Genomic DNA, 20,521 nt, shown 5'->3' with positions numbered 1-20,521 from the left:
AATAAAATAAATAAATTAGCCTCCGTCGTCATGTTTGGGCGGTGACTGGAGTCCAGGTTGTGGGTTTGATTCCCCGGGCAGCAGCAGTGAGGTCACCAAGAGGACTTGCGTGATAAGAGGAGCAAAAGCGAGACTTTCTGTGGAAATCTGTCCTGTAGACACGCATTATGGACTTCTTTCATCTTTCATACCGCTTCTGGTTTTTCTTGCTGTGCCCCTCGGCATGTATGTTTAATCAGACGTCCGTCAGACTGCGAGGAGACCTAGCTCGACCCCAATTTTAGAGAAACAGACAGTGGACTTGAATTGCTACTTTATTTATTTTGAAAGGGAAAAAAATAAACTATTATTTTTTTTAATGTATTTATTTATTTATTTACTTTAAAGTTTGTAGGATATGTCTATAACTAGTGTTTCCCGTTATAACTGTATAACTACCTATCCAAATACTGTCATCTCTGTCAGTTTGCTCTTTTAATGATCGTGATTTAAATTCATTTTAATTTGCATTACATGAAAAAGCCATAAAATCACTGGAAACATTTGAACATTTTAATAAAAGTTCATAGTTCTATTAAAATCTGGCACTCAGTAAGCTTCCTCATTAGGTGTAATTCCGCGGTGTGTGGTTTGGGGATCCCCGGCAGGCAGCACTGACTGCAGCTCTAATAGCCTGAGCACTCCCAGCTATCCTTCAGGGCCATGATTTATTGAAAAATATGGACCCTGTGTATAAGCACTCTCCACGGCAGTCAGCTGCTACCTTGAGCGCGCTCAGCGTCTTTCTCACGCGATTTCTCTGTTTGAAGGTTTTCATCTTCGGGTTTTTTCCCCTTGCTTTTATAACAGATTTATTAAAGTTTGCATGTGAAAACAAAGCTCAGACCCCAGGGTCACATCGAGTGCAACCAGGGCACTGCTCAAAAAGGGCACACAAGCATGGACAGAAAGCTCTATTTTCAGGATCCTTTTAAAAGTATTTATATTTGAGCGTTTTCAACAAGTCTTCCTTGATTGTCCTTTTCAGGAAACAGAGGACGATTTAATTTTCTGTCTTCGTAAAACTTTACAGGTCCCTTTTATGCGTTTTACCGATTTCCTAACTATGAAAAACTAAACACAGTCTTTTTTTATTCTATTTATATTTTATTTTTCTTATGGTTTTTCTTAAGGTTAATGCGTTATTCGCTCATTTTTGCACTTTTTTCTCCACTTCCGCGATTTTTATGAAACAAAGATAAGTACCAAGTGTCAGGAAACTGTCAACATCTATTTTCAAACAGAGTGCCTAAATCAGGCTGTGTATGGATGAGCCTGCACTGACATCACATACTGTCTCCTCCAATAAAAGCTCAGACTGAGCAGTAGTAACCTACTTTCTAAATTACTCAGCCTCCCAGAAAGGTCCATCATCACCACTCAGTTAAGTGTGCCAAACACAGGCTCTGTTTCAACACACTGGTGCAACCAAGTCAGTGGGGATTTGATTTTGTTTCTACTTAAGTAGAAGTACAGATACTTGTGTAAAAAAAGTTGTGATTCTACATTTTTACTCAAGTAAAAATAAAAAGTGGAGGAAATTTACCTTCTGGAGTGTTTCCAAAGCATATACATGAAAAACTAAATCTTCTACAAGCGATTTTATGCCAAGTTAACTGAACCAGAACTTTCCATATTATTATAATAATAAAAACAATATTATTAAAAGGGAAAGTAAATTTTATTTCAACCGAAATTCTAATTTTAGTTAAATCACAAAGCTTGAACATCTGTTACATAGAACACAAGCAAAGAAAAACAAAAGGGAATAAAAATATTAGCTCTACCTTTCTACACTGGTGATTCTGCTTTCCCACCCAAAAACATGAAATTGCACAGTCAGGGCTTTTAAATAGGAATCGGGGGTGGAGGAAATCTAAGATGGGTTACAACTGGTGCAGTGTGAGGAATAAGAAGCACTTAGAAACAAGCCTCACACATTTCTGTTGTGAGCTCCAACAGATTTTGTGTACAAGCTGTGATGAGACGAGCTGTGCTGCTGCTCCTTGTGGATTTAGCTAGCTGTTTTCAACAGGATAGCAGATGTTACATGAGCTATCATGGGTGGTACAAAGGTGGACTTCAGTGAGCGAAGCTAATCAGCTTAAATTTAAATCGATGTCTGCTACCCTTGATGTAACCTCACACTGACCATGAACACCACGGCCACTCTGCACCAGTCCATTATAGTGTATTATGGAGCAGGTAGCTTTAAATTTATCAAACTAGAAAGTTAAATCTAACGGTCCTTACATTTAAAAATACGCCTTCTTCTTCTTCTACCGTCTCTTGTCTTTCTTACATCTTTCTCCAAGCTGAAGTTAGCTCTTGTTCTTTTCTCTCCCTGAGAAATATAGCAGCTGTAGCTTCAGCTAGCATCACAATGCATAGTGGTTTAAATGATGCATAATTACAGCTTTTTGTCTATGTCCTCTCATCACGTAAGATTATTAGGGATTCACTTTCTTGGATGATTGAGAATGCATCAATAGGATTATTAGTTTTTATGTGTTTTTTATGTTGTTGTTCTCTCTGTGTAAGTTCAAACCAGTTTGATGAGTGGAAGGTGCACAGTGATGTGAAATAATCAAAACGATGAGCCTTTCTTTGAAACGCAAGATGTAGAACCTAAAAACGTTTGTTTTAAAATATTTGGGAATAAAAGTAAAAATTTGTGAGAAAAAAATAAATATTCAATTATAGCACAGGATACTTGAAAATTTTATTACAGTTTTAAAAAAGTATTTGTACTTTATTACTTTATTACTAACACTGAAGATAAAGATATAAACATTTACTAATCAGGTATAAACCACTGGCGTAAACATGTCTTATTACAGCTAAAGACATTAGTGGTGTTACAGTTAAGCTGATGTTTTCTCATTGATCTAATGGCCCATCAGCTGATATACTTGTACTCCACAAGAAGTGCTCGGTTGATTTTCACCCCAGCCCAGAGGGATGAAACACGTCTCCAGTGGCTGAATTTATCTTAGGTTACTTTATGTTGCGCAGGAAATGTGTGGATAGTCCCTGAATGTGTCATGTCTGAGCACAAACAAACCTCTCAGACAGTCTTGATGGGCATTTTTTCTGAAGGTTTTATGTGTTTATATTTGCACTGATGGGTGGGGATATGTGGCAATAGCCCACAATGTGCTTAAAATATCAAGCGTTTCGCTCCTTTGTGCTGAACTGACAAGCTGGCTCTAACAGGGGTTAATTTGCCGTCCAAGGGTTAAACAAACAGGCATCACTAGTTTATTTCTACCGAGTCTTGGATTTGTTTTGCTTTCAGGCTTCTGCCAAGTAAAATTCAAACAAGCAAAACTAAAGACAGCAAACTCATTTTTCCTAACAGATTTTTTGTGAGAGCGTAAAAGCTTTTGCAATAAAACAAACAACTCCCAGAATGCCTTTTGGTTCGTTCCAATGAATCGGGCTCAGGGTGCAGTGAGGTGAAGGCTAATAGGGATTAAGCAGGAGAAGTATGCGTCAGTTTCGATGGTTGTAATCTGGAGTGTTCTTTTTGGAGTTTCTGAACAGGTATAAAACGCAGATTAGGAAGCATTTCTGATAAGTGACAGCGGGAGCCTGGAAGTCTGTTTTCATGCAGGGCCCAGCGCTGACCCATTTGACACAAACTGCCAGAGAAACGGCATGCTTTAAATCTCATCTGATTGGTAGAAATTTGGTTCTTGAAAAGAAAGAAAGATGAAAAAACGAAGGTGAAATAAATCAACAGTCGACGGCGATTGCTGCAGGAGAGCCTGAAAGACCAGACAACGTCGTCAATAACTCTACACTCATTGTGGCATAAAGGGGCCTTCTGGTTGACTGGCTCTTTTAAGACCGACCTAAGATGTCTGGACCTTACTGACCTCATATACACTCCTGCATTCTGGGCCATGGCTTTGACCTCAACAGTTTGCATTGACACAGTGGCCCATTACAGTGCCAGAAATAATGATGTGGAGGATCCCCCAGCAGCAGACTATTAATGCACTGATTCTGATGATGTATACTGAAAGACAAACGTAACTAGCAGTACAGATACAGGATTGGAATATCATCTGAATACGCTTTATGATGATTTATTTCTGGACAGGCTGTGCTGGGGAAATCAAAGCAATCTTGAGGACTGGATTTCTTATTGTTTAATTGAAAACTTGCTCAAGCAGCAAAAGGCCATTGGTTTGAAAAAAAAGAGAGAGAAAAAGTGGCAAAGTGCAGCCCCTGAGTGCAGTTTAAGGGGATTTGGGTGCTTATATTTCACGCCAGATAAATGCTAAACTTATATTTTTTTCTGTACTTGGCTACATTTATCAGGCAGCTTTTGTCACTTTTAAGACTTCATATAAAAAAAGCAATGGACTTGTAAAATATTGGCACCACAAGCTGTCAGACAGAAAGAAGGAAATGCTAATTAACATAGGCTATGTTAAATATGTTTACAAAATAGGGACCCTTCACCACAATACTTCTGATATGTCAACCTCATTGTTAACAGTTTTCTTTTGTAAAATTATTAGTACAGGACATGAAATCACACATCTTTAAATTATAGTATTAAATCTTTTGGGTGTCTTCTCACACTGCAAATAATAGTCTAATAAATTTCCACAATCTTAAATTAATGAATTCAAAATGTTACTTTAGGAAGCAGAAAAAGGAGTTGTTTATCTGCATTAGTACAGAATGTAATCTAGAGGTTGGGTTCTTCATTGCATAATCTGTACCTTATGCCAGCCATAATTAAGTGATCTTGAACGTACCTCTGTGCTGTTCCTCAAAATAGGGCGAGACAGGACAGGAAGTGTTATGTTAATGTTCCAGCGAGGGGTCATTTTTCAAGCTGGCCCAAAAGCACCTGGCTGAATCATTGTTGGGGAAAAACTGCAGAGGTACCCAGATATGTCGACTCCTCCCGTAGACTCAAGCATCAGCACAATTACTTGGGCCCTCCATATTTTCATAGCTCAGGAAGGAGGTCAAGAACAATGGGATGAAGGCAGATTATGCTCTCTGACAAGCCTCCACGTGTGCTTTTGAACTACTGACCTAGAAGTTCATATAGAAACAGCATCTTTCTAAATTACCTAATGTGAACGGCAAAGCCGCACTATTAAGGGTCCTCATGAAAACAAGACGAGGGATAAGATCTCGTCACTCATTTGTCAAGTGCAAAGTAAGTAAAATGTCATAAATAAATAACTAAATGAATTCATGCATGAAAAGGGTGGAGATAAGTAGAAAAGTAGTTTCTGTTAAATGTACATAAAATCTTCTTATTTGTTGAATATGTTATTTATTAGTAATGAATATTTGAGGTTAAAAGGATATTGAAATGGAAAACATACCAACTGGTTACAGTGAAAACAACTTTCCAGCTTGGTAGACGTGAATGGGTCCCACGTGAGCGTCACATTTTCTGTGACTGTTGTAAAAGTTTTCGTTATTTCACACAGTTGGTTCCTTTCTCATTTCTTGTGTTTTTGTCACTGCTCGAAGTGGGCTGGACCTCATTAGAACTTCATGATGTCATGCTCCTGTGGACCAATCAGAATCCAATTCAGCAACATTTGAATGAGAAGGTGGCAACATTTGTGAGGGTTTTGGTTATTTAAATGAAATGTTATAAAAACAAAGTCCTCATTAATATATATATTTTTATATATATATTTTCAGAATTTTATAGAGATTGAAATCCTAAAAGTTGGATACTGGTGTTTTAAACCCTCCCATTAACAAAGAAATATGAATGTTTTCATACTGTTGGACATTTTTCATTTTAAAACTAAGATGTATTTAAGAACAACAGTTTCAAACTGTGAACAAAATTGTGAGATTTGACATGTTACCATCACAACTGCAAGCAGTACATGAACATCATCACACCTTACAGAAAGCCAAATGCATTTCTGGCATTCTGTTACATTAATTTAATCACATTTTTTAAACTGTAAATTGGTAATTAAGTTCATACTTTGTGCAAATTAAGATGCAACTTCATAACATTTACCAGAATTTATGGTTTACCTTTTGCCCTAAATATACTTATCAGTTCCTGATGATATGTAAAATGTAAGAAGGACCAAATAAATAATAACTGGGAGTTTAAAAAGGACATATATATAAAATTAAACTGTATTTTTTCCATTGGTGTTTACCTACACAGTATATTTAAATGAAGGAGACACAAATAAATCAATGAATTAATAAATAAATAATATATTTTTTAAATTTAATGAGTACCTTCCAGATACATTTTTGGGTGATAGCTGGAGAATACGCTTTGCCACTGTACTCTTCTATTACACAAAAAAGAAGGATACTCTAGTGCAGCCAGCACCCCCGATTGCAAAAGTGTAATTACAAGGTAAGAACAGGAAACATGGCTTGTCCTGGCCTTAAAAACACCCCATTATTAAATGAAAAATACTTATATTTGTTTAAGTAAGAACCACTAAGTATTTTAGATACTTATTTTATTTTAGATAGATGTACTAAAATCAAAAGCATTACATGGTAAATGTGGGAAATTGTACCATAAGTAGTGGGCTGTATTATGAAGATTTAAAAATGTTGGTGGGGGTGTTGCACACTTTTCTCTGAGAAGTGTTTGTTGCTCTTTGCTTCTCTTCTCTAAAGTCTGATCATAGATTTGAAGATTTGTTTCCATTTCTATGTTCACATTCTTTCTTTCTGTTTCTGAATACATGCTGTATTCTGATGTGATTCTTTCAAATGCAAAAATATGTAGAAAATAAGGGTAAGTATGACAAAGTTGATCTGCTCGCAGCCTGAAAAAAATCCTGCAGCCTGGAATGTTCTGAGCATTAGTTCAAGGCTACTTACAGATGAAAGTAAGCTTTTCACAGTGTTTAAATCCTATTACAACTCCAAACACGGCTGTGTTTGACTCCGCTGTTCACAGTTTCATAGCTGACTAAGTAGAATAGAATAGAATACTTTTATTTGTCAATTTCTTCAAATGTACTTGCCATACAAAGGAATTGAAATTACGTTTCACACTGTCCCATGCGTAGGCATTGACAACAATAAGGTGCAGATGCACAACAAAAACAAAAACAGCCCTAACAATAAGATAATAAATAGTAATATAATAATATAAATAGTGCTAAAAGAATACTAAAAATATATATATAGCAGCAGGTGTGTGCAATTGCAATGCAAGTCAGGAATGTTTTCAGTTCTTGGTTCAGAGAGTGTTTCCTTGTTGGAGAGTGTGGGGGGGTAGAGTCCAATCTGTCTACTATACTTCTGCCAATCTGGTGATTCTGCTGGCTGGGAGCCGGGAGGGAAGAGAGTTCAGCAGTCTCACAGCCTGGTGGATGAAGCTGTTGGTGAGCCTGGTAGTGCGGGAGCGGAGACTTCTGTATCTCTTTCCAGAGGGCAGGAGGCTGAACAGACAGTGCGCGGGGTGGGTTGCATCGTTGACAATTGTGATGGCTTTGCGGGTGAGGCGAGTGGTGTAAATGTCTTGCAGGGAGGGGAGTGGTACACCAACTATCCTCTCAGCTGTTCTCACAATGCGTTGTAGAGCTTTTCTGTTATAGTCAGTGCAGCTACCGCCCCACACAGTGATGCAGCTGGAGAGGATACTTTCAATAGTTCCTCTGTAGAATGTAGTCAGGATGGGTGGTGGAGCACTTGCCCGCTTGAGTTTGCGCAGGAAGTAGAGGCGCTGTTGTGCTTTCTTGGCCAGTGATGCTGTGTTGGTGGTCCAAGAGAGGTCCTCACTGATGTGCACCCCCAGGAACTTGGTGCTGCTCACCCTCTCCACCGCAGCGCCGTCGATGGTCAATGGGGGGTGACAGGTGTGGCCTCTCTGGAAGTTGACAATAATCTCCTTGGTCTTACTGACATTTAGCAGGAGGTTGTTGTCTCTGCACCACGTGGTCAGGAGCTCAACCTCTTTCCTGTAGTGGGTCTCATCGCCCTTGGTGATGAGCCCCACCAGCGTTGTGTCGTCCGCAAACTTCACAAGGTGGTTGGAGCTGTAGGTTGGTGTGCAGTCATGTGTCAACAGGGTGAAGAGCAGAGGACTGAGCACACAGCCTTGTGGAGCCCCCGTGCTCAGGGTGATGCTGTTTGAGACCTTGTTGCCCACACGCACCGCTTGAGGCCTCTGGCTGAGGAAATCCAGCAGCCAGTTGCAGAGGGAGGTGCTGAGGCCCAGTCTGTCCAGTTTACAGATGAGTTGTTGTGGTATTATGGTGTTGAATGCTGAGCTAAAGTCTATGAACAGCATTCTCACATATGAGTCTTTCTTGTCCAGATGAGTTAGGGCTGGGTGGAGGGCAGAGCAGATTGCATCCTCTGTGGATCGTTTCGCTCTGTATGCGAACTGGTGTGGGTCCAGGGTGGGAGGTAGGGTGGATTTGATGTGTGACATGACTAGTCGTTCAAAGCACTTCATAATAATGGGTGTCAGTGCCACGGGGCGGTAGTCATTGAAACAGGCTGGGGATGGTTTCTTTGGCACAGGTATGATGGTGGCAGTCTTGAAGCATGATGGGACAGTGGCTTGCCTCAGGGAGGTGTTAAAGATGTCTGTGAAGACATTCTTCAGCTCCTCTGCGCAGTCTTTCAGCACACTACCAGGGATGTTATCTGGACCCGCTGCTTTCCGGGCGTTGATGGTGATGAGTGTCCTCTTCACGCTGGCAGCAGACAGGCACAGAGGCTGGTCGTGTGGAGGTGGTGGTGTTTTCTGTGGGCGTGTGTTGTATTTTCCACTTTCAGCATTAATTAACTCATTTTAAGTTACAGCACACAGCCAGTCCATCTATGGGCACCCAAGGTGATGCAGGGCTTCTCTCAATAAAAGATACATTATTTCTCCTTGAATAGTCGAATGTTCATAGGATTTGGAAAGAGTTCTTAACCGTGGTCAAATACTTCTGCCTTATCCTAATTTTTGCCATGTTTGAAGTTCTCTTGTTATTGAACTTGATATAAAGCTACTCACTGATCTGACTTTTAACCCTCTGAGGCAGGAAACTGGGACTGTTGTCAAAGGCCACATGAATAAGCTGAACTCAATTCTGCTCAATACTAATTTGTTCTCATTATAAGTGTATACTATACTATATATACTATAAGTGTATTGGTGCAGCCCTCCACAACAGTCCCAGTTTTTCATGTAACCAAATGGGAAAATGCGTTGCCCACCAATCAAAGTCATCACCAGTAATGCCCCAAATGTAACCAAAACTCTAACCCAGTGCAAGCAGAATATGTCACTTTTTTACAAAATGTAAATTGTTCTCTGAAGTTATACTTCAGATCAAACTGCACTGAGAAATACAGAAATCAGTTTTTCTTATTGTTACTTTGCTTCAGTTTTTAAGGTTCACTGAGTTTGACATTGAAACGTTGATTTTACATTATACCCATATTTTGAAGACTGGATGTTTCCTGTGCTTACCTTAAGCTGAGGTTAAAAGATGGGCTTGTAAAACTTTGTCTCATTACAACTTTCTAACTTGCCAGCAACACTTTATAAGGTTACACATCTCACTGGTGTTACAACACACACAAAATTAATTTTCAAAAAAGCAGGCTGCTTCTTGTGTCCAGTAGGTGCTTTGTCTTTTTTTGTGACAAACGTTTTTGTATCCATAGATGCTGAAGTTTTGAACGAGGATGTCTTGGGGAAAGCAGTTTTTTTTCTTTTGTTTTTATTTTTAAAAGGGGAAATGACCCGCAAACCTACTGAGAACTGATTTAAACAAGCAATCTAATTTAAGATAAACCAAACTTTTCACTTGAAGTACACGGTTAATTGAGCGCAGTAAGAGTTTTTTTTTCCCACTGACGCACGTTGTTGATTTGCCATGAATGCCACATCAGCAGCATCTGCTTTTTATTAGCATTAGCGCACAATGATACAATTATGATTCATACTCCTCCTATAACAGTGTCCATACATTATACATCATGCTTAGTCTTGGGTTTTTCTGCTATTTTAAGAAGAAAAAGAAATGTTTTACTACGGTGTATTTATGTTTATTATCCCTGTTTTATCTAAAGGCAAATAACTGGACGTTAGTAACCAATGAAATGAAATATAAAAATAGCATTTCTGTGGGAAACGTTTGCTTTGCTGTGTCATTATGGACAAGAAAGTGAAACCTGAGTGTAACAGAGTTATTTTGTGAATAGTAAATATAAAGTGTGCATGGACAAAAGTAACCAATAGGCGGTACTGTGCACTGTGCCATTCTTCATGGAGCTTTCTCCATCTCCAGCCCTGAGGACAACAACGTATCTCTGCCTTGGTTTGCTCCCTAATTGACCTAAATACAGCATCTCTGCGGTCCCTCAAGGCAGACTATCGCACAGCCCACACGAGAGCATACAAACTACGAGACCGTGTCCGGGTATTTCCTGGAGTAATTCCTATTCGCCTTTTGCCCTCAGCTCAAACCCGAAAAGAATTTGCTTTGTGTATCTCGTAACTGTAGCAGGCTGTCCTCACATGGACTGCGTCGGGATGGTCTGCGCGCAGAAGACTCGTCTGGCCCGAGATAAGACGCCTTCCCAGGAATGACAGTATAAAAATTTACGTGTGGTGGATTTTAAAAGGGTGTTTTTTTTGTAACTGGCGGAGTCATAAAGTCATCATGCTGGATGATAAAACACCGCGACTGAAATCCGGTCCTCCATCGAGAGGTTCATCTTTTTACATTGAGAATTTGCTGGGAACTACAGGAAGACGTTCTTCAGCCGAGGAGCGAGCGGAGACTCCGAGCTTCAAACTTACTGGTCACGACCCGGGGATGTGTCCGGGTCTGAAAACGAGACGTCTGAGCGACACTGACAGGTCGGACGGGAGCGGAACATTTGCAAACACAGCGAATGGCTGCTCGAGAAGTGAGTTTGCTCCTGACCGTCCTTTTCGTCCCATCGAAAAGGTTACTGAAAATAACAAATGTTCGTTTTTGTTTCGACGATTTGTTCCTTGTTTGTCGCTTACAAGAGTCGGGTTAAAATATATAACTCATTTTATTATTGATAAACAAACATCACACAAACCCCCACATCTAACATTTATGATTTATGCATCTCGCTTTGGGGTCTCAATGGGGCAAAAGTGGACATGACGCATGGTCAGGGTTCACTCTCCGATTATCAGCCGTGTAGAAGCCAACAGCATTTGGCATCCACACAACGATCTCACAACAATCTCCCTCTTGTTCTTTAAATAGACCCGCAGCGAAGAGCTGATGCGTATTTATAATCTTGGAGAGGACAGACAGCATGAATGCGAGCAATTCCCCGCTGTGCACAAATCTGACAGTGTGTAGGATGATTTAAAGTAACTTTTTTTTTCTTTTTTCACGACATCCTTTGCAGGGCTTCTTTGCAAAACCAGCCGCTCGCACGAACACGTAGACCCCGTGCTAAACAGCGAACGGGATTCCCCAACTTTAACGGGAAAGGCGGAGGAGAATGACAAACCGGCCGAGAAGGAAGGCGACGGTCTGACAGATGAGAAGGAAGAGGAAGACACGCGCTCCTCTTGCGTCTCTCTAGGGGACAGCTGTGACACAGGTGAGCTCAAAGTACACGTAATTCATTAAAAAGACACACAAAAAACCCAAATAGTCTTGTGCTCTGCTATAAGCACGCATGCGCCGTTCTAGTACACACTCACTCAAGCGGAATTTTATTTTTTCGATTTTAAAAAAGCAGCATTTGCAGAGCTTCTTGGTTAGGTGCATTTTCTTTCCGATAAGGTGCATTGACAGCAGCAGTGACCCAAGTTTTCAAAAGTTCGCATTAGAGAGCAGGGGTGCAGTTAGCATTTCTTGGGTCTGAGGGCCATACCCTGCTCTGCCAGTTACAGCAGAAGAGGGCAACATGTTTTATTTGATTTGATTTTTATTTTGTTGTAGAAATTAGATAAAAGCAAAGGATGATACATTTAGTAACTGAATGGAGACATTACATAACGGGTTAAAATACAAATATTAAACTTTATATCTAAATGCTATATGAACATTAAATTAGCTTAAATATTGCAAATTGCTTAATAGCACCGCATAGTTCATTGTATTACATAGCAGTACTGCCTATTTGGAGATATTCACCTGGAGACTTGTTAGCATGAATTTGATCAATTAACAGCTACATGGTCTGTAAATGCAACACTAGAAATATACATAAAATGTTTACTGTTGCGATGTGTGCTAAGAAACTTTTAAATGAAGACACTGCTTCTTCTTGGCCTCAGGTGACATCACAGTGGTGCGAAAGAAGAAGACGCGCACTGTGTTCAGCCGAAGCCAGGTGTTCCAGCTGGAGTCCACCTTCGACCTGAAGCGTTACCTGAGCAGCTCGGAGCGAGCTGGGCTGGCTGCGTCGCTGCAGCTCACCGAGACCCAAGTAAAGATCTGGTTCCAAAATCGCAGGAACAAGTGGAAACGACAGATCACGGCAGATATAGAAGCCAGCAGCACCACTGCACCGTACGCCGCCCAGAGGGTGGTTAGAGTTCCCGTGTTGTATCGTGAGAGCGTCACTACCCCGCTGACACTGACAAACCTGCCCCACGTGTCACATCCAGTAGTTGGCTTCTCTAACTCTGTTAACTATCCGCTGTCTGGCCACTTCACCCATCCGGTGTCATTCATAACGCCACAGATGACCGGGCTGGTGTGACTTAAAGAGTGGAAGAGATCTCGTATACCTGTGACTCACATGAATCAAATAATGATGCTGCAAAATGTTCATGTTAGAATATTCAGTAAAGTTCATCCCTGCAGTGCACTGAGCATTGTCATCCTCTGTTGAAATGTTTCCTTTGGATGTTTTCTGGAAGTACATTTAGATCAAGGTGCCCGTGTCTACTTTCAGCATTAAACTTCCTCATCATTAGCAGAACCTTTATCAATTTATTGTAAGCAAAGGTCATTTTTTAAGATTTAGTACCAAATTTAGCACTACCAGGAATAAATTAGTATTACTAGAAATATGGAAATTGTGATGGATATTTTTGGACCATTCAAGCTGCCCACCATCCTTCTTTGTGCTTTACTGAGGACATTTCACACACATAGTCACACAGTTTCCAACTAAAGCTTTATTTTGCGATGATTTCTGTCACTGGAAAATATAGGGGTCCACGTACTTGGAAGAGTCAATATGTTTATGGTGTGTAAAGCGATGTAAAAAAAATTAAAACAAAGAAAAAGATACTTTGGGAATTCATTAATTTGTAAATGTATAAGAAAAATCTGGAAATGAAAACACAAATTACTGTAAACAATCAGGTTACACATAGAAAAATCATCTGAGGACAAAAATCAGGACCAAAAGTTCATTTTTGTATATTTTTTTCTATACTTTATGCTTTCAACTTATATTCACATGCTACAGAAAAAGTTTTTCTTTGCACTGCTGAGTTTCCCATCACACTCATCTTCTCACGTGGCTTTAGACTGTTCAATTCTTTCTGAAATTTGAACCCACACACGTGACCTATGAGTGCTAAAATGTAGCTCATTTATGAAATAAAAGCCAGTATGGTGTTTGTGATATTGTGACTTTTGATAGCTGTTAGCAGGGGTAGGCTATTAGCAACACTGATTGACTGACACTTTTGTTTTTTGTTGTTAATTTAAGATGATTTTAATACAGAGTTTTGTACACTTCTATGTTCACATGTGAATAAAATTTTATGCACAAGGCGTTTCGTGGTTTCTTTCCTGTTTCTTGGCCATCAGCTGTTTATTTGGCATCTTTATTTGGAATTTAGGTTGTATGTGGGTTTCAAAATGTAAAAAAACCCCAACTTATGCCCAAGGGGCAATTAAGAAAGAAAAGAGGGCATCACATGAGATGAATAGTTTTTGATAGTGTGAGTAACATTTTCAAAGAAAATAAAAAAGAACAATGAGGTTAAGCTGAGATATGCAATGTTGGAGGCGAGATTAGAACAGCTTATTGTGATAAACTTGGCTATGTTATGCGCCCCCTTAACCCATTGTCGGGTTACATAATTCTCATGCTGCCAGTAGTTAAAATGCTGTCAAAATGACATGTTAATGTTCTTTACAGAGATACTTTAAAAAGTATTTAGTATCTAAAATAAATAAATACATAAATAATAAATAAATAAAACAACTGGTAAGGTTTCCAAACTCTTAGTTTTTGCACACTTCCTGGGAAAGCAGGCTGCAAGAAAGCGCACAAACCTCCAATATGGCAGCCAGACGTAAATCTGCATCCCGCCCTCATCTGCCCCCTCAACCTCGCCAATCAAAAGCTGCTAAACCGCAGTCTTCCGGGTCGTTGATTTACTGCGCACCGGCTCCTCTGTGCTCTAGTGGCAGCCGAGGAGCAATGGTGCTCGGAGCGTCCAGAGACGTCGGTGTTTCGGGTTTCTCGGAGGAGCAAATGAAATGCCGGGGAATATGAGCAAAGAGGATGCCCCCAGTCGGAGCACTTGTTTGACCTTCACAATTGACAACATCCTCAACCTGAGGCCGCAAGAAAGTGGAGATTTGGACTGTTCAAACGGGCAGAAAGACGGTGGATGTAAGAATGTTTTGGAGGAGCGATGTGAGGATGTGTGGGACGTCCGAAGGACAGAGGAGACAGGTAACTCTGACGGATATACCCAAATACCATATCTGTAAATTTCATAGAATTAAAGGGAAATTTTAGGCTAATTAATCTGTTTAGAAGCACAACGATAAAGATCAAAAAAAAATTTTTTAAAAACGCTCAAAGTTCAAATTATTTGTGCGAAAATGCAGAAGCGCTTACAGGACGCCGGTTTGTGTCTGCTTTACTGGAATGTTGCTGAGCTTGTTCGCAGGTGTTTTTACGTTTGCCTTTACCGCTGCACCAAAGCACATCTTGTCGCTCCGTTCACAGTGAAGCCCAGAGTTCAGCGCGGGGGAAACACACCGCCGCTCACCGCTGGATCCTGTCCGCAAAATGAGTGCAGCGCTGAGGAGCCACAGCAGCAGCACCACCACCAACAACAGCAGCAGCAGACTGTGGACTCCAAAGCCATGGTAAAGAAGAAAACGCGCACCATCTTCTCCAAGCGACAGATATTTCAACTCGAGGCGACTTTTGACATGAAGCGCTATCTGAGCAGCTCGGAGAGAGCGTGCCTCGCGAGCTCCCTGCAGCTCACGGAGACCCAGGTGAAAATCTGGTTCCAGAACCGCCGCAACAAGCTCAAGAGACAGCTGTCCACGGACATGGAGGGCCCGCTGGCCGCCGATCACTTTACAGAGGCAGGAAAAAACGTGCAATTACCAACTTTTTACAAAGACAGCAGCGTGCTGGGCGGATGTTTGTTACCCATACCGTTCCCTGTCGTGTACCCGACGGCAAACGCCGCGCCTTACATTTACTTCTCTAACACTGGCAAATACTTTGGCCTCTTTGATGCAGACTGTTGAGTTGTCTCTTGGGTGCGTGGACACTCCGACTTACAGTCAGCCCAAATTTTTTTTTGCATGATACGTCTGATCCTTTTTTCATTTTTAACTTTTTTTTTAAATGAGTTGTCAACATATCAACTAATTCAACGTGCATGCGCCACTTTTTGGTTTATCACTATTATTATTATTATTATTATTATTATTATTATTATTATTATTATTATTATTATTATTATTATTGAATTTTATATACAGAGTTTATCATCTTGAATTGTGCATGCGTTCAAATCCTCGGAGCAGTTTTCCTTTGCGCAGTAATGTCATCTGAAAGAATGTACCATACGTTAAACTCCTGATGCTGCATCAGCCTTACTACCCTGCAATAATACTTTCTGTTTGTGTGTGTTCATTGTTTTTCCTGTGGAGCAACACTTGGTTTGTATTTATATGGCCTTATCATTGTTTAGTTTTTTTAAAAAAACAACTTTTATCTTTTGTTTTCACTTTTATAAGACTGTTAAACTGTGAAGACGGTTATTCTACGACGATCATATTTTGCAATAAAACGTGTAACATTTGCAGTTTTAAATGTGTGTTGACTTGTATCAGGAACAGCAACACAAAAAACCCCAAAACAAACAACAACAAAACCCAACAGATAACACCAAAACACGCCCAGATTGCATTTTTAATAATCCTTTATTTATTTATTAACTCATACTCCTACTTTTCCTTTCACTTTGTAAGAGTCGTTTCGCATTATTTATTCAGCGTTAGATCGTATTTAAAGATTATAGTAGACTGTCAGGACTTTATCACTGCAGGGAGAAAAATAAAGTTCAATAACGGAGAGCTGAGAAATCCGGGGCACACTATTTGCTTTACAGTGAACGAATTGTAAATTTAGTAGTTAAACCAACTTATGATTATACATTTTGAACCGAATTAACTAATGTACCACAAAAAAAAGAAGAAGAAAAGAATCGTCTGTTTTTCTTGCTCATTAAGTAAATTAGCTGGTTAGTGTTTCCTTTGCTATCCCTAATATTAAAAGCAGAGACCATAAGCTGAATAATGATCACCATTTATCACCTCTGTGTTGACGTGCTGCTAAAAGTATTTTAAAATCTGCAGAAGCTTTACAGTCTCTGTTAGTGCCTTCTTGTGTGTTCATTCCCCCTGTTATTCCGCAGAGCTGTCAGGAAGCTCATTTTGTCTCTCAGAAATGTGTTTAAACAGATGACAACTTCTTGGTGTTTAATTAAAAGCTCTGTAACAACTCTCCATTGAAAAATCCAAATCCTAAATATATAAAAAATATTTATATAAATTGAATGATTTATTAGTTAGAAGAAAATTTAAAGTTGTAGAAGCCTGTCAACCTTCAAATAAATTGTCTTAATTTAGACTGATATGCTACAGAAAGTAACCAAGGAAGAGAAGTTTATTTAGAAAGCACTTTCCAGAGACAAAGTTGAACAGTGTTTGACACCAAATATAAATAAATAAATGCCTGTAATAGCTGTAATGCAGATTTTGTAAGTTCTGAAGTTAAGCAATGAATGAATATTATCAAATTCATATTTGAATGAATCACTTTCAGCATAAGACACAGTATTAGTAAATATTACAAATCACTGAGATGAGTAAAGACCTGTTTCTGGTAAGAATAAGCAACTTTTTCTGTTCAGTTTCAGCACAGATGTGAAAAAAAAGAGGAAACAAAAAGAGAATATTCAAAATGCTCACAGAGATATCTTATGTGTTGAGCCTATTTTCTTTCGTTTTATTATTCTGAAATTAATTTACCATCAAATGAAAACACTGAATTAGAAAAAACAATTGCAAACAACGTAAGTAAGCATATAAAAATTGCAGGATTTTTTATTAAACCAAAGAGTTGTTTATTTAAAAAAAAACCTTAAAAAGTTTACTTAGAAAATCTATCTATCTATCTATCTATCTATCTATCTATCTATCTATCTATCTATCTATCTATCTATCTATCTATCTATCTATCTATCTATCTATCTATCTATCTATCTATCTATCTATCTATCTAGAGCCTACAGTGATGTACAGTTAGGTGTGAATAAGGAACAGTCCATTCGTACGGCAAGTTTGACCAAATCTGAGTTTTATAAAGTTTTCTTAATTTTGTAACAAAGTTAAAGATTTTTCTCATACAGAAGATGTAAGTTTATGAATTATGTATTTCATGGAAAATAAAAAAAAAGAGAAAGTTTGTAAGTGAATGAGCAAATCAAAAGACTAAAAAGTGATTATTAAGACTTGCAGCACTTGTTGCCGATCAATTTTCCAGCTTGCTGCAGCAACACACATATTTTCAGACCACACGAGTTAATCTGGGCCAAATCCTTTCATAAAAAACAAACACACCACGATTTAGGTGGCCTGGAGTAAGATGCCACCCTGATATGTTCCCATTGCATCCGCAGTGTTATAATGCCACATAATACCGCCACAGACTGTAAAGTTCAACAAGAAAGAAGCTCTTTTTATTCTTTACAACGGAGAAAGAAAGATTTATTTTGAAGTCTTGAGCATTTGCTTAACTTTTTTGGGAGGTTTATAAGTGACAAGCAGTGGCTCCACTATCTGTACAGCAGAGCAAAGCATCTGTGCATAAACAGTGAGAGAAATGTGTGTTTAGGTAGACTTGCATCACTGCTTCTAGAGAGATTTTTCCTAAAGGGTCCAGCAAGCTGCACTTACTCACCGTTTCCGGGTCACTTCCCCCTTCAGAGATGGAGCCTCTTGCTTTCTCCCTGTCACAGCCATTCAAGGCCCCATCGCTGTTAACCTGTTCATTCACCCTTTTAGTCTGCCTGCAAATCTGCTGTTTTCTCTGCTAAATTCCTGTCTACGATTACTGTGTATGTTGAGTTGTACTGTAGCTCATAACTGTTGCTCTGATGTCAAGTTAAAGTACCCAAATGCACCTTTGTGTATTTAAACTAAAGTAAATGATGCTTGTGTAAAATGCATTCACTACACTGCAATTTTACAATTTCCTTTATAATTTAAATTCTTAACATATTTAGAAGTGACAGTGAAAAAATGCTTCTCAGATTCCACACAGTTGGATTTAATTTAGCAACTAACCAGCTATTAAGAACATTTTATAACATATAATAATATATCTCAGGCAACTTTTACAGAGATCCCATAATCTGAATAATTAAGGATCTATGCAATGATATGGCAGTGCAGTCAGTATACAGTAAGCTTTTATGTTAATGAAATAAAGAAGAGATTTTAAACATGGAAGAATTCCCCTTTAAAAGTTAAAAAGAGCAAAAAAAGACCTCACAAAAACTCAAAGCTTTCTAAATTTTTTATGCAATATTAAACCTCACGTCAGAGTGTATTTTTTTTTTAAACAGATTGATAGACACCTTTACTTTTAAATGAATCACACAATGAAAATTAAACGTGGTGATATTCCACCCACGGCTCCACTTTACTGTATGTCAAACCAAGTGTTAGCCCTAAAATGAGGGAATATAGATGGTGTTACTCGTGTGTTTAGAAATGAGTCTATAGAGTTTGTAGATTAGCTCAACAGATGCAAATGCACAACTGTGCAGTGCTAAACGTTAGATGAGATATTCCATAATTTTAATTATATATCTAGTGTCTCGGTTTAAAAATCCAACATAAATCAAAGGTACATTTTCACATATGATGGAAAACATTAGTTTCTGTGTGCTTCTTAAGTGATTAAATCAAAACAAAGGCTTATTTAACTCAATTGTTTTCGTATAATAATAATAATAGTTTTGTATTTCTTATCGTTGTGTCTGTTTTTCGGTGGTGGATTAACGGTTTTGACTCCGCTTGAATGACAGATTGTGTGCAGGCGTGACCACTGCTTTAGATCAGTGTAAATTTGGGGGTGAAATATGTGGCTGCTATGGTTAAAAATTAGTGAAAGGCACAAATGTCCTCATAAGTATGGTAGCACAGACTTGTTTATGCAGAAGTGCCCGCTTGGCGTGTCTTCGTGCGTATCTGAGAGATGGGTGTGTGGGTGGTGGTGTCGGTGGTGGGGGGATCGGGTGGGGTTTACAGTCGCCAGACTTCCTGACTCTCCCACTGTCGGACACTTGTGAGCGCAGTGTTGGCTCTTTGTGTCTCAGCACTCTGCTCTGCAACCACAAGGTTCAAATGACCCCACCGGCTGCACGCAGTCTGCCCTGAGCCCTGAGACGAAACCCCACAGCCTCGCCTGTCAGAAGTGAAAAAAAACCCCACTCAAATCTCAAAGTGATCACAAAGAATGACAAAGTTAAGACTCCATATGCACACACTTAAGAGCTATCAATGACTGGCGAGCATTGGCGGGTACTCTAATACATGCGATTGACTAACTGCCAACAGTGGCAACAAAGGCTGTTTTTCGATAAAGAAGCAGAGCTGCGAGTTTGGTAGAGTTACCCAGGGCTGATGTGCACCTCAAGGCCTTCTTGAGCTGTCAGCACATTTCTCCAGTGTGACCATCAGTAACCCGCACAGCACATGGTTTCAATTCTGTGCTAAATCTATGAATGCCGAGTGCTATTGTTTGAAATCCTTGATCGTGAATTGCAAGTGATCATGTGGTTCCAGAGGATGATTGTGGTGGGAGTTTCTCTCATGCCATCTAGCATGCAAATCTGGAGATGTGACCCGACTGCTATGGCTTCATTTTACCGTCAGCGCTGCTTTTAAACAAGCCTGTTACATTTGTTAGAGTCATTTTAAATCACATCCAAAGCACAGAAAGAGTAGATGACGACCAAAGTTTGTACAGACTGTGATCATATTAGCACTATCCTTTTCTTCAGTGTGTGTTAGCTGAATGATCATCATCTTTTTCCGCTCTCAGAGAGGATGGCGTGTCGTATCTGGTTTCATCTTTTTTACACAGAGTGGCAACTTTGATTGAAATTTCCATTTCAAACATTTAACATTGTCCTTGTTTGTAACTGGACCCGAATGCCCCAAATAGTTGTTTGATACTGTAGGCCTGGTATTGAGCCATC

At 39.4% G+C, this 20,521-nt stretch overlaps 2 protein-coding genes across 2 annotated transcripts; both read left to right on the top strand.

Annotated features, from left to right (window-relative positions):
* The first annotated feature begins 10,359 nt into the window (after positions 1–10,359).
* Positions 10,360–13,753, top strand: LOC146675074 (homeobox protein HMX3-like). The gene is made up of 3 exons (XM_085402457.1): positions 10,360–10,941; positions 11,425–11,622; positions 12,305–13,753. The coding sequence occupies exons 1-3, from the start codon at positions 10,692–10,694 to the stop codon at positions 12,730–12,732; spliced, it is 876 nt and encodes a 291-aa protein (XP_085258583.1). The 5' UTR covers positions 10,360–10,691; the 3' UTR covers positions 12,733–13,753.
* Positions 13,754–14,401: 648 nt separating this feature from the next.
* LOC146675073 (homeobox protein Nkx-2.3-like) lies at positions 14,402–16,017 on the top strand. Its single transcript, XM_085402456.1, has 2 exons — positions 14,402–14,673; positions 14,953–16,017. The coding sequence occupies exons 1-2, from the start codon at positions 14,475–14,477 to the stop codon at positions 15,489–15,491; spliced, it is 738 nt and encodes a 245-aa protein (XP_085258582.1). The 5' UTR covers positions 14,402–14,474; the 3' UTR covers positions 15,492–16,017.
* The last annotated feature ends 4,504 nt before the right edge of the window (positions 16,018–20,521 follow it).

The sequence above is a fragment of the Rhamphochromis longiceps genome, linkage group LG3, assembly GCF_057381845.1.
Source record: "Rhamphochromis longiceps isolate RC_006_pf linkage group LG3, R_longiceps_female_GT1.1, whole genome shotgun sequence".
NCBI lineage: Eukaryota > Metazoa > Chordata > Actinopteri > Cichliformes > Cichlidae > Rhamphochromis > Rhamphochromis longiceps.
The sequence above is the reverse complement of the archived record's forward strand: the minus strand, read 5'-3'. Positions and strand labels throughout refer to the sequence as shown.

What these genes read in the sequence shown, in the direction of transcription:
- LOC146675074 (XM_085402457.1), top strand. Translation starts at nt 10,692, where the DNA reads ATGCTGGATGATAAAACACCGCGACTGAAATCCGGTCCTCCATCGAGA. An exon ending in AGCGAATGGCTGCTCGAGAA is followed by an intron (nt 10,942 to 11,424) that starts GTGAGTTTGCTC and finishes CATCCTTTGCAG; the next exon opens with GGCTTCTTTGCAAAACCAGC. An exon ending in AGGGGACAGCTGTGACACAG is followed by an intron (nt 11,623 to 12,304) that starts GTGAGCTCAAAG and finishes TCTTGGCCTCAG; the next exon opens with GTGACATCACAGTGGTGCGA.
- LOC146675073 (XM_085402456.1), top strand. Translation starts at nt 14,475, where the DNA reads ATGCCGGGGAATATGAGCAAAGAGGATGCCCCCAGTCGGAGCACTTGT. An exon ending in CCGAAGGACAGAGGAGACAG is followed by an intron (nt 14,674 to 14,952) that starts GTAACTCTGACG and finishes CTCCGTTCACAG; the next exon opens with TGAAGCCCAGAGTTCAGCGC.